A 13916-nucleotide genomic window follows, 5' to 3' on the forward strand; every position below is an offset into this window, starting at 1 on the left:
TATGTGCAATCCATTTTGTGCCACTGTGTATTTATGAAGTAAAATCCTCATTAAAACATTCTGACAGCTGGAGATTGACATGAAACATACACTCAAAGAACACAATCCGTAAATATTGAACTTGGCTCATTGAGAATACAGATACTCGTGACTGAAATGAAAAATTGCTCTTTTTTTCTAAATGTCTGTTCAACGCCGTTTTTAATTCTTGATTGCTTTGTGCAAAACACACCGCTGTGAAAGTTCTTTAAGAAAGTTAAGTCCCCATGAGCGTTTTTCATGAAGCTAAAGATTTGTTCTTCTCATATTTGTCTTCATTTCTCTTAGCCACCATGCTTTCTCACCCATTTGAAGTGCCTCCTTTCCATACTTGCAGCAGACGTTGTAAATGATAGGTTATGTCTTCTCACTAAAATATGTCTCATCTATGATTTGACAGATGATCCAGAGAAAACTATGGTCTTGATATCCATTCCCATATTGACCTTTCGGTCCTGCTCCTCCATTGCCAGAGTGTGGCCACATGCAAACTGAAGGAACGGCACCTCATATTCTGCTCAGATAGCTTACACCCCAATGGCATAAACAGTGAATTCTCCAATTTTAAGTAGCACACCCCTTCTACTACTCTCTTTTCTGTCCCGTTCCCGCCCCCCCCCCCCCCCCCCCCCCACCCACACACATGGGACCCATTGCTCCCACTATCCCTCCCACTATCCCTCCCCTTTATCTTCCCAAACACTCCAAAAACCAGAGGATGTGACGTTCCTACATTATGCTAGTTCGAAACATATGCGCATTTGGGCAAAATAAACTCAGCTGAAGTCACTACTTTTGGTGTCATCTAAGATCATTTTAGTTTTCATTATATTTTATAATCTTACTGATATTTGAATTATACATTGGATATTTTTATGGGACCAAAATGTTACATTGTGGACAGCAATACTTTTACAATTATAACTAAAAAAAAACTTATTATGTAAATTTCATAGAAACATAGAAAATAGGTGCAAGAGGAGGCCATTTGGCCCTTCGAGCCAGCACTGTTCATTGTGATCATGGCTGATCATTTACAATCAGTAACCTGTGCCTGCCTTCTCCCCATATCCCTTGATTCCACTAGCCCCTAGAGCAGCCGTCTCCAAACTGTGGCCCAAGGGCCACATCCGGCCCGCCACGAGATTTTATCCGGCCCGCAGCAAGCACGTTCCGTGCTATGGGTCTGTGGTAGCGTGGGAACTTTTTTTTTTAGCGGCCTATATGAATGGTGGTTTACTGTCACGTGTGCACTGCACAGTGGAATTATTTTAGCATAGATCACGACGGACACGATGAGTGAGCCAGTAGCAGAGGGGCCGGAGCTGCGATGATGGCGAAACACACGACGAAAGTGGGGATTGTGGGCAAGTACGGCACCAGTTACAGAGCATCGCTCCGTAAGATGGTGAAGAGGATCGAGATCAGTCAGCACGCCAAGTACACCTGCTCCTTCTGTGGGAAAACCAAGAAGAAGAGGCGAGCTGTTGGTATATGGCATTGTGGATCCTGAATGAAGACTGTGGCCGGAGGAGCCTGGGCCTACAACACCACCTCGGCTGTCACGGTGAAGTCTGCCATCCATCGCCTCCGGGAGTTGAAGGATCAGTGAACACTGACTGGGAATCTCATGTGTACGTCATCAAAGTAGTGATTAAAGTTTAACAAAACGACAAAAAAAACAAAAAAAGTAGGAGAGGGGTAATGCCTCCACCACTGGATGTACTGGAGCTGCTCCCGATCCAGGCAAGCCCCTGCAGGGCCTCCTCCGTCACCCTCGACTGGCTCGGCCTGTCGATCGACGTCCCTCTCCTCGCCCGTCCGACCAACCGCCTCTGGTTTCCGGAGGAACGCCTTCTGCAGCCGCCCTTGCAGGCGCTGGAGGCATTACCCCCCTCCTATTGGCCCACTCATCATGTCCGTCATCGCCAGCGGCTCCCTCCTCCTCGGTTCTCCGATTTTCAGGGCCGATCTCGGCAGTTTCCGAACTTACACGTCATATCAAGGCTATCAAGTTGAGGGTTTTTACGCAGCTGCTGACTTAATAATAATTTTAAATTTTGATGATTTCTTAGTGGAGTGCCCATCCGTGAATCACTGTGACGGTGACACACATGTATAAGAAAATAACTGCAGATGCTGGTACAAATCGAAGGTATTTATTCACAAAATGTTGGAGTAACTCAGCAGGTCAGGCAGCATCTCAGGAGAGAAAGAATGGGTGACGTTTCGGGTCACACATGTGGTCACTCCACCATTACATCATGAGATATTACTATACTGTCTGCATGCCCACCGGTGGTCACAGTATTTTTTTTGTTTTTTAATAATTGAATACATGGTATATATATATATTCCAATATTTCAAGCACTTTTTAAAAATTGAATATTATTTATTTGTTGCCATATAAACCTCATTAAAACTGACATTTCTTTATTTTTTCCTACGGCCCGCAAAAATGTGCCAAATATGTAATGTGGCCCTCATGCTGAAATGATTGGAGGCCCCTGCTCTAGAGCTCTATCTAACACCCTTTTAAATTCATCCAGTGAATTAGCCGCCACTGCCTTCTGTGGCAGAGAATTCCACAAATTCACAACTCTCTGGGTGAAAAGGTTTCTTCTCACCTCAGTTTTAAATGGCCTCCCATTTATTCTTAGACTGTGTCCCCTGGTTCTGGACTCCCCCAACATTGGGAACATATTTCCTGCATCTAGCTTGCCTAGTCCTTTTATAATTTTATACGTCTCTATAAGATCCCCTCTCATCCTTCTAAACTCCAGTGAATACAAGCCCAGTCTTTCAAATCTTTCCTCATATGACAGTCTCCCCATCCCAGGAATTAACTTCGTGAACCTACGCTGCACTGCCTCAATATCAAGGACGTCCTTCCTCAAATTAGGAGACCAAAACTGCACACAATACTCCAAATGTGGTCTCACCAGGACCCCATACAACTGCAGAAGGACTTCTTTGCTCCTGTACTTAAATCCTCTCGTTATGAAGGCCAACATGCCATTAGCTTTCTTCGCTTCCTGCTGTACCTGCACGCTTACTTTCAGTGACTGGGTGTACAAGGATACCAAGGTCTCGTTGCACTTCCCCTAATCAGACACCATTGAGATAATAATCTGCCTTCGTATTTTTGCCGCCAAAGTGGATAACCTCACATTTATCTACATTATACTGCATCTGCCCACTCACTCAACCTGTCCAAGTCACCCTGCAACCTCCTAACATCCTCTTCGCAGTTCACACTGCCATCCGGCTTTGTGTCATCCGTAAACTTGCCAGTGTTACTTCTAATTCCATCATCCAAATCATTAATATATATTGTTAATAGTTGCGGCCCCAGCACCGAGCCTTGAGGCACTCCACTCACCGCTGCCTGCCATTCTGAAAAGGACCCGTTTATTCCTACTCTATGCTTCCTGTCTGCCAACCAATTTTCTATCCATGTCAATACCATGTGCTCTAATTGTGCTCACCAACCTCCCGTGTGGGACCTTATCAAAGGCTTTCTGAAAAACTAGATATACTACATCCACTGGCTCTCCTTCATCCATTTTACTTGTCACATCCTTAAAAAATTCCAGAAGATTAGTCAAGCAGGATTTCCCCTTCATAAATCCATTCTGACTTGGACCAATCCTTTTACTGCTATCCAAATGCTCCATTATTACCTCTTTAATAATTGACTCCAGCATCTTCCCCACCACCGATGTCAGGCTAACTGGTCTATAATTCCTCGTTTTCTCTCTCGCTCCTTTCTTGAAAAGTGGGATAACATTAGCTACCCTCCAATCTACAGGAACTAATCCTGAGTCTATTGAACATTGGAAAATGATCACCAATGCGTCCACAATTGCTTGAGCCACCTCCTTGAGTACCCTGGGATACAGACCATCAGGCCCTGGGGATTTATCAGCCTTCAGTCTACCCAATACTATTTCTCGCCTAATGCAAATTTCTTTCAGTTTGTCTGTCTCCCTTGATCCTCTGTCCACTAGTACATCTGGGAGATTGTTTGTGTCTTCCATAGTGAATACAGATCCAAAGTACCTGTTCAACTCTTCCACCATTTCCTTGTTACCCATAATAATTTCACCCGTTTCTGCCTTCAAGGGACCCATATTGTCTTTACTAATGTTTTTCTCTTAACATACCTAAATAAGCTTTTACTGTCCTTCTTTATATTCTTGGCCAGCTTCGCTTCGTACCTCATCTTTTCAGCCCATATTGCCCTTTTTGCTATCTTCTGGTGTCCTTTGAAAGTTGCCCAATCCGCTGGCTTCCCGCTACTCTTTGCTATGTTAGACATCTTTTCTTTTAGTTTTATTCCATCTCTAACTTCCCATGTCAGCCAAGGGAACCTCTTACCTCTTACTTCCCTTAGAATCTTCCTTCCTCTTTGGAATGAAATGATCCTGCATCTTCTGGATTATGCCCAGAAATTCCTGCCATTGCTGTTCCACCATCATTCCTGCTAGGATCCTTTTCCATTCGACCTTGGCCAGCTCCTCTCTCATGCCTTCATAGTCCCCTTTGTTCAAGTGCAATACTGAGTTCCCTTCTTAAATCTGGTTCATTGGACAACACTAAATCCAGAATTGCCTTCTCTCTGGTAGGCTCCATTATAAGCTGCTCTAAGAATCCACCTTGGAGGCACTCTACAAACTCCCTTTCTTACATGCCAATTTTAACTCCTGCTGCAACTTACACTCTATATCCAGGCTACTGTTTGGGGGGTCTGTAGATAACTCCCATTAGTGTCCTCTTACCTTTACAATTCCTCAACTCTATCCACAGTGACTCTATGTTGTCAGTCCCAATGACACAACTCGCAAGGGACTGAATTCTATCCCTCACCAAAAGAGCTACCCCACCTCCTCTACCCAACTGCCTGTCCTTTCTATAGGACGTATAACCCTGAATATTCAGTTCCCAGTCCTGAACCTTCTGCAGCCACATCTCTGTAATTATCTCAATGTCATACCTACCAATCTCTAACTGTGCCTCAAGCTCATCCACTTTACTTCTTATACTTCGCGCATTCATATATAGTACTTTTAATCCTTTACTCATCTCAGCTTTCACATCGATTCCTATTACACTTGGCCATTCTCTCTTATTCCTTCGTGAGCTTTCTGTCCCATTAATTCTGGGGTGTTTCTTAATTTTTTCTATAGTCTCTTTCCCTTTAACTCCATCCTTGTCTATCCCATTTGAAACACCCCCACCATTATTTAGTTTAAAACCACCCGTGTAGCAGTGGCAAACCTGCCTGCCAGAATGCTGGTCTCCCACCTGTTGATGTGCAACCCGTCCCTTTTGTATAATCCACCCTTACCCCAAAACAGATCCCAGTGGTCTAAGAATCTAAATCCCTGCCCCCTGCACCAGCTCCTCAGCCACACATTCAGGTCCCGTATCTTTCTGTTCCTGCCCCCACCAACACCTTTCAGATGAATTGTTTTTCAAAATTACAGAGCAATAAGGAAAGTAGAAAGTTGTATATTTTCTTTTAGCCTTTTCTCTGTTTGGAATTGTTTAGATTGATTTCTACTTTATAACAATAGATTTTTACATCACTGTAAATACTATTGCAACTTTCAGAAAATGTGGATAAAAGATCTCACCCAAAAAGAGGGTTTCCTTTCAGGTCAAGAATGAACCAGGATGTTCCAGGCTATTGCACATTGCTTCAGGTTGAGTGCATTTGGCCTTTATGTGCATCTCTTAAATTCCACCAATGTTACTGGATGATTTACCTCCCATGGAATACAAGCAAGAGGTTATATTAAGTAAATTGCCTTTGTTTTTTGCAATCATAAGTCAGTTCAATAGATGGTCAAACTATCACAGCAAGGGAACAGTGTATCTCTATCATTTAGGATGAACTAATCCTGATATCTTTCTTTGACGTACAATGAAGACTTACAAAAAAAGCAATAGTTTTGCCTGTTATTGGAATCTAAGATTATGTGGTTGAACTTCATGCTGTTTACATTGGTTGCTATCCCACATTGGATATATGAAGCAGCATAGAGGAAGATCCAAAGGATTCAATATACTTAAGTTAAATGATGACAGAAGCAATGTGGTTTTTTAAAAATTTAATGTTAATAGAACTCTGTTGACTTTCATTTTAGCCAGGAGCAGCAAATCTTCCAACTTCAGTGTAAAATTCAAGAAAATGAATTACGAGCACAAAAAACATTTTTGGAGCAATGTGGTTTTTTAAAAAATTTAATGTTAATAGAACTCTGTTGACTTTCATTTTAGCCAGGAGCAGCAAATCTTCCAACTTCAGTGTAAAATTCAAGAAAATGAATTACGAGCACAAAAAACATTTTTGGAGCAATATGAACCTACGCTCATGCTGAAAACACAGGTAAACTCTGAACCCAATGGTACTCATGCAATGTAAGGTTGAGTATGTGTAGCTCTTTAGGTCCACTTCTACCCAACTCTGTGAAGCAACTCATCTTGGATGCGTGGAGGACAGAGAATGAAATCAGATGTTTAGTAGTATGTAAGCTGCACAATATTACAGTTATGAGTTGTTCTGACTCCATTCAAAAGTTGGATATAAAATGCAACCATTCGTAACATGTGCTTTTTGTGCATGCATTCAAACTGAAGTTTCTGTACCCGAGTACAAAAATGATATCACAAGATTGCTTAGTGTTAATATTTGCTCATTGACTTGGAATGTTATCTCTGGTCCTCTCTCCACACATACAATGTTAGTTCAATAGTTCGAACATTTTCTGGTTTTTGTTTTACGAAACTGTTGTTTCCTACATTGCCCTTAAAAACCAACTTATTAGATGTAGGATGACTCGGAGGGTTCCAGAGGGTACCGAGTTACAGGCATTCCCTTGTCCCTGGTTCATTGTAATCCTGCTGAAAATATGTTTTTTGATGAGTTCCAATTAGGCATCTGCTCAAAACACAGCTTTAGCCCACAGTGGTTACGTATAACTAATCCACTCATGATTGACTAAAGGCTCACACCGTGAAAATGTAGATCACTACATCTGCCCATTAAATTATTTTAAATCAAAATGCTTCATTTTCCTGGGTACCAATTCATTTATAAACTACAATGCAGTTTGTCAACCTTGCCTCAGCAGTAACAATCTTTCTTTCTTCTCAATCTCCATTCAAGATGCTTGGGTCCATAACCAGTTGGAATTGCAGGGAGGAACTGGGGATGGGAAGATATCACCTTTTCAAAGAAAAAATTACAGAATCCCATGTTGTGATTGAAGATAATCACAACAAAACAAGATGATTGATTAAGTTTTTTTAAGTAACCAAAAAGGTTGACAAGGGCAAGGGCATCGATGTAGTCTCCATGAACATCAGCAAGGCCTTTGACAAGGTTCCACATGGTAGACTGCTCTAGAAGTTAGATCGCTTGGGATCTATGGAGAATTATTTAACAAGATATGGATTTGGCTTCATGATAGAAAGCAGAGGGTAGTGGGGTGAGGTTGTTTTTTTTGACCGGCGTTCTTTGACCAGTGGTGTATATCATTGTATTGCTGCTTCTCATCTGCAGTATATCAACGATTTGGATGAGACTGTGGAAGGCATGATTAGTAAGTTTATAGATAACACTAAAATAGGCGGCATTGCTGACAGCGAATGTGGTTATCAAGAACTCCAGTAGGATCTTGATCAGTTGTTCAAGTTGGCTGAGGAATAGCTAATGAAGTTTAAATCAGATCAGTGTGAGGTGTTGTATTTGGGGAAGTGAAACATGAACAGGACCTTCACATTAGTGGCAGCTTCACTTGTTGGAGACTCTCAATATCAGGGTTTGAAGAACTAATAAAGAGAATGTCCAAAAGTTTGAAAGTAAAGTTTTTCTACAGATAAATTTTGAAGTATGTCTGAATGAATGTCTCCAGAAAAATACACATTGTAGTGGGTCTGGACGCAGCAGGAATCAGGCAAGACGCCAAGTAAGGATTAACAGTAACTTTAATGCAGCATCAGAACATCCACTCTCTTCAGTTTCCCGCACGAGTAAATTCTAGCCCCTTCAGGCAAACCCCGTAGCTCCAGACCCCTCCCCAGCCCTGTCCACTCAGTGCCGAGGCAGATGACCCAGGGAGTGGCTTAATCCCCGGGCACCGCCACAACATAAATTACTTTGTGCTGCAATTGTACCCCTTTTTCCAATTATGATGCCCGAGGCATTCAGATTTGTATCAAACAAGATAGGGTGTAATGAAAAAGAATTGAGATAACAGAACTCATACATTTCTTGTAAAAAGTGAAATATTGTTCTTCAACAGCATCAGTCTTCATGTGAGAATATGAGACACATGCGGTTTACAGAAATATCCAAAGTGGTTGACTGTGGGAACAAAGATCTCCAGCAAAGGTTGTCTGCAGCTGAACTTGAAATTCTACATCTTAAAGGAACTCTCAAGAAAAACACACAAAAATACATGGATGAAACAAAGAAAATCGAAGAGAAGGTACATGAGTTGATTGTATTTATTTATCTGAGTTGATTGAATAGTATGAAAACCAAAGCTTTTCACGGAAACCTTGATTATAACTAACCTAAACCTAAAGAGTCGACCAATGATTTATAGAACCATTACCATTAAACAAAAACAGTAAAAAGTGCAAATGAGCCTTCATATTCTTCTGAGATTTTAGTACTATAAAAAACTATGCCAAATGTAAACCATTTATGATTTTGGGTATTTAACTCTCAAAATCTAATTGCATTCTTATTGTTTATTAAGGACAAGATATCTTATCACTAGATTTGAGAATGAATAGTTGAAGCTTCCTGTTATGCGCATTGTACATTTTATTGAGAAATTGGAGTTTTACTCAACAGGATTTATAGGAGTGAGGAGAAGACAGTCAAATCAATCAGAGAGCAATAGAGGAGGAACATTCCTAGCCTGAGCTGGAGGATAAGGCACAGATAGTAGAGTGTGACTGGAATGGCATTGGGGGAAAAACTGCAGCAATGAATGTGAAGGTGTACAAGGTTCTCATGGCCATGATTTTCCATGGAATTGTGCTGCTCCATCACCACCTCCATTTTGGAACAGGACAGCAGAGTGGTGCGGCTAGGAAGCACAGCTAGAGGAACTATTGCCTTACAGCTCCAGCAACCCAGGTTCAATCCTGACCTTTGGACGTGCCAGTGTATGGTTTCCATGTTTCCATAGGTTTAATCTGGGTGCACGACCATCTTTCCCGCATCCAAAGTGTGGTTTGACAGATTAATTGGCAATTGTAAATTGCCCTTGCTGTGTGGATGGGAATGAAAGAAGAAAATAAGATTAGTGCAGGATGACTGTAAATGATTGGTTGGATGGTTGGAGGGCAGGAAATATACTTGGACTATCTCCGACATCTCCCTACCGTTTCTGAACCTCACCATCTCCATCACAGGAGACAGACTAGTGACTGACATCTACTATAAACCCACTGACTCGCACAGCTATCTGGACTACACTTCTTCCCACCCTGTCCCCTGCAAAAAGTCTATCCCCTACTCCCAATTCCTCTGTCTACGCCGCATCTGCGCCCGGGATGAGGTGTTTCACACCAGGGCATCAGAGATGTCCTCATTCTTCAGGAAACGGGGCTTACCCTCTTCCATTATAGATGAGGCTCTCACTAAGGCCTCTTCTATATTCCGCAGCTCCACTCTTGCTCCCCCTCCCCCCATTCGTAATGACAGAATCCCCCTTGTTCTCACCTTCCATCCCATCAGCCAGCGTATCCAACAAATCATCCTCCAACATTTCCATCACCTCCAACGGGACCCCACTACTGGCCACATCTTCTCATCCCCTCCCCTTTCTGCGTTCCGCAGAGACCGTTCCCTCCGTAACTCCCTGGTCCACTCATCCCTTCTTACCCAAACCACCCCAACCCCGGGCACTTTCCCCTGCAACCGCACGAGATGCAATACCTGTCCCTTTACCTCTCCCCTCAACTCCATCCAAGGACCCAAACAGTCTTTCCAGGTGAGACAGAGGCTCACCTGCACCTCCTCCAACCTCATCTATTGTATCCGCTGCTCTAGATGTCAACTTCTTTACATCGCCGAAACCAAATGCAGGCTCGGCGATCGTTTCGCTCAACACCTGCGCTCAGTCCGCCTTAACCAACCTGATCTCCCGGTGGCTGAGCACTTCAACTCCCCCTCCCACTCCCAGTCTGACCTTTCTGTCATGGGCCTCCTCCAGTGCCATAGTGAGGCCCACCAGATATTGGAGGAACAGCACCTCAGATTTCGCTTGGGCAGCTTGCAGCCCAGCGGTATGAACATTGACTTCTCCAACTTTAGATAGTTCCTCTGTCCCTCTCTTCCCCTCCCCCTTCCCAGATCTGCCTCTATCTTCCTGTCTCCACCTATATCCTTCCTTTGTCCCGCCCCCCTGACATCAGTCTGAAGACGGGTCTCGCCCCGAAACGTCACCCATTCCTTCTCTCCTGAGATGCTGCCTGACCTGCTGAGTTACTCCAGCATTTTGTGATACCTTCAGTTTGGATGGTTAGTGTGCACTCGAATGGTGTGATGGTGTTTCCTTGCTGCACAATTCCCTCAGATATCTGTAGCAGTTGCACAAAAATATTAACTCGGGTATGTCCGTGAGGTAATATTTCACCGTCGTTCTCAATAGTTGAAAGGAAATTTAGTACCTGATTTTAATAGCATAGAATACCAATCTGCATCAAGATAGCCTACAGCTGAGCTGCAAGCAAAGGAAAATTCCTGAAAGTTTGCTACAGTCTTCTGCTACTCAGGCAATGAATCTTCGGCTTTTTTAGAAGTTAAAGTTCAGACATGTCCGTGCCGCTTTGTACTTTACATCATTATTAACTCTGCTTACACAACTTCACAACTGCACTCAACGAACACAAAAGATTTTGTAACAGCAACCTGGGAACGACCATCTGGTGTTGAGCCTTATCATTTGCAATAATCTTCAGGCAGAACTGATGAGTGAGTGTTTTATAGATTGTACATCTCAGACTTTTCCTGAGGTCTTCAAAATCACTCAAATCAGCAAATTCAGTTCTGCAGATTTTCCTTATGATATAAAGAACTCAGAGAGCTGGAAACAGGAATTCCAGCAAAAACGATTCAGAATTTTATACTCCTCTTCCCAGTCAAGTTCCAGTAGAGCTTAGACACTAATCTACCTGAAAACGTGGAAAATGTTTCATATACATCCCGTCTGTAAATTTCAGGTTCAATTTATCCCATGACTACTTCATTAGTCTACTCTCAAACATCAAAGAAATGTTTGAATATGTGATTGACCACACTATACATACTGACTAATGGTTTGCTCACCAGTAGTCAATTTGAATGTGGCACTGAAAGTTCGATGAACCCCAAAGAGAGATTTTCCATTCACTGAAGCAATGTCTAGTGCAAAGAAAGAATGCTTGTAGCTGTTGGAAATCAAACATCTCACCTCCATGAAATTGCTGCTGGAGCCGTTCAAAAAATTGCACAAGCCTAATTTCTAGATACTTCATCATTGATCTTCCTTTCATTATAAGAAAGGGGCTGAACAATGATTTTGCATGTTCCATGGGTGTATTTGTAATTGCTCAAAATGAAGCAGCCCACATTACATTCACGAAGACTAAAGCAAAACTTTGACATGCGTAGACATAGTGGAAAATAACTTAACCAGCAAAGATAACTAACCAAACCGCCATTATTATCTTGGAGGTCACCATTGATCCGAAAGTTAACTAGGCCAGCCTTGCAAATAACATAATGTGATACTTTGGTGGGCATTTTGCCTTCTACTTCTGTAATGCCTGCAAGGAACAACACATCAAGAGCATGAAGGAAAGTGTTTGCCTGGATGGTTTGTTTGTCATTTCATCCTCTAAAAACTCACTCTCTCTGGCACTGATTAAATGTATTAATCAATGCTACAGTTATTCCACAAGAATCTGTAAGATCACCTCCACCCAGGAGGAGCAGCAAGACACCACAATTTCCAAATTATTCAACAAGTAATAGAGCATCATTTAGAAACAAGAAACTGCAGATGCTGGAATAATTCAGTGGATCAGGCATCAGAGCAGACAATAGGCAATGTTTCGGGTTGGGACCCTTCTTCAGACTCATACCATCCTGACTTTGAGATACATCATTATTGCTGGGTCAAGATTTATAGAATATCCTGCCGCCCAATACTTTGGGAGCACATTCACGTGGATTATATAAATGTTTCAGATGAGTAAAAGAGGCAACTAGAGCTGGGTAACAAAGGCTGGCCTTGCTGAAATCTGTAAATGAATAAAGAAGAATACTTTTGCTAGTTTGGCATGCAAGTACTTTAATGATTGAAAGAGAATTTGTGAAATCATCAACACATTTTGAGTGCTGTAAGCACATAAAAATATGGAGAATAATACATATGGAAGATTTTACATTATTCACAGCAAAATGAATAAGCATTGAAATTAAGTTCCTTCTGCACTCACTGCTGAAAGTGCCATAGATATTTCCAATCCTGATGTAATGTTAGAGAATTGCACGTCAAATTCTCAAATGCTGCAGTCTTGTTATGCCTTGATCAAATATGTGAAGACTCAAAAACAAGTAAAATGTAAAAGAGAAAAGTAAAAGTAAAATCTAAACTGTATGGGGTAAGTATACAGAGGTAATAGCAGACGATGACGCGAGAGTATGAATAGAATTATGCCTTTTCAGTCCTCTAATACTACTAATACACTTGATACCCCATTATATTTCCATGAATTTCCATGAAAATTCAATTGAAATGCAGTTGAATATATGAATTTCCATAAGCTATAAGGTGAAATCGACAACAATGATTAACATCATGACATTCAGATCATTAAAGCTCATTTATTCTCCTCCCTTTCACTCTCTAGGTAATGCATATCAATGGCTGAGGTAGCTGAAGGCCATTATCACCAATCCATGTTTTACTGAAAAGTCTGCTTTCTCATTAATCATTATTTACAATGTTTCAGATGAAAGCACGAGAGAAATATATCAGCGGTCTGAAAAAGAAGCTGCAAAAGGAATCAGAGCAAAGCTATGAGCGACAACAGCGGATAGAAACCTTGGAGAACTATCTTGCAGACCTGCCCACCTTGGATGACTTTCAGATCCAGAGTCAGCAGGTAATAAAACATGGCATCATTGTTGGCACACTTTCAGTTTTTAGTTAAACAACTGTTTAACACAAATGACCACTAAATGACTTTTAGCAAATGTATCAGACTTGATTAGCACAGGTGTCAGAGGTTATGGGGGGAAGGCAGGAGAATGGGGTTAGGAGGGAGAGATACATCAGCCATGATTGAATCGCGGAGTAGACGATGGGTCGAATGGCCTAATTCTACTCCTATCCCTTATGACGTTATTAAACAGCTTATTAGATGAAGAATATTACTTTCCTAGGGGGATATATATCAAATTCTCCAATTAGGACCTGGCCTTCCGACCTCCCCAAGCATCTTCCCAGGATTGTTGACATGTCATACTCCTGCAAACCCTGGGATCTTCTCTCTGCCAGGATGAATGCTTCCCCACATACTTCTTCCTCTTCTTCTTCATGACCATGAGCACAAACCCCTACAGCTATCCTATCCACGATTCTGAATCTATCCATCTATCCTGTCACCTACCTATAAATTCTCTAACAGGTCTCCTTACCTGCTTTAAGGCTGTGCCCCCACAACCTGATTGGGAGCCTATTGGTAAAGATGGCTAAAACTAGCTCAAAATGTTTCTTGTTATCTTCCACTGCCCCTCACCAAGTGAAAATGTTAGATTGGTGTTGCATTTTGGCAAATCAAGCCAGGGTAAGACTTCCAC

At 42.0% G+C, this 13916-nt stretch overlaps 1 protein-coding gene and 1 pseudogene across 1 annotated transcript in view; both read left to right on the plus strand.

Moving 5' to 3' along the window:
* Positions 1 to 1372: 1372 nt before the first annotated feature.
* Positions 1373 to 1651, plus strand: LOC144591149 (large ribosomal subunit protein eL43 pseudogene; annotated as a pseudogene).
* Positions 1652 to 1954: 303 nt separating this feature from the next.
* The window catches only part of LOC144591150 (centrosomal protein of 85 kDa-like), a 37812-nt gene continuing 25850 nt past the window's right edge, over positions 1955 to 13916 (plus strand). The window contains exons 1-4 of the mRNA XM_078395443.1: positions 1955 to 2155; positions 6303 to 6434; positions 8353 to 8538; positions 13067 to 13219. Coding sequence (XP_078251569.1) covers positions 1955 to 2155; positions 6303 to 6434; positions 8353 to 8538; positions 13067 to 13219 — 672 coding nt within the window. The remainder of the gene's footprint in view (positions 2156 to 6302; positions 6435 to 8352; positions 8539 to 13066; positions 13220 to 13916) is intronic.

Source organism: Rhinoraja longicauda, unplaced genomic scaffold, assembly GCF_053455715.1.
Source record: "Rhinoraja longicauda isolate Sanriku21f unplaced genomic scaffold, sRhiLon1.1 Scf000613, whole genome shotgun sequence".
NCBI classification, from domain to species: domain Eukaryota; kingdom Metazoa; phylum Chordata; class Chondrichthyes; order Rajiformes; family Arhynchobatidae; genus Rhinoraja; species Rhinoraja longicauda.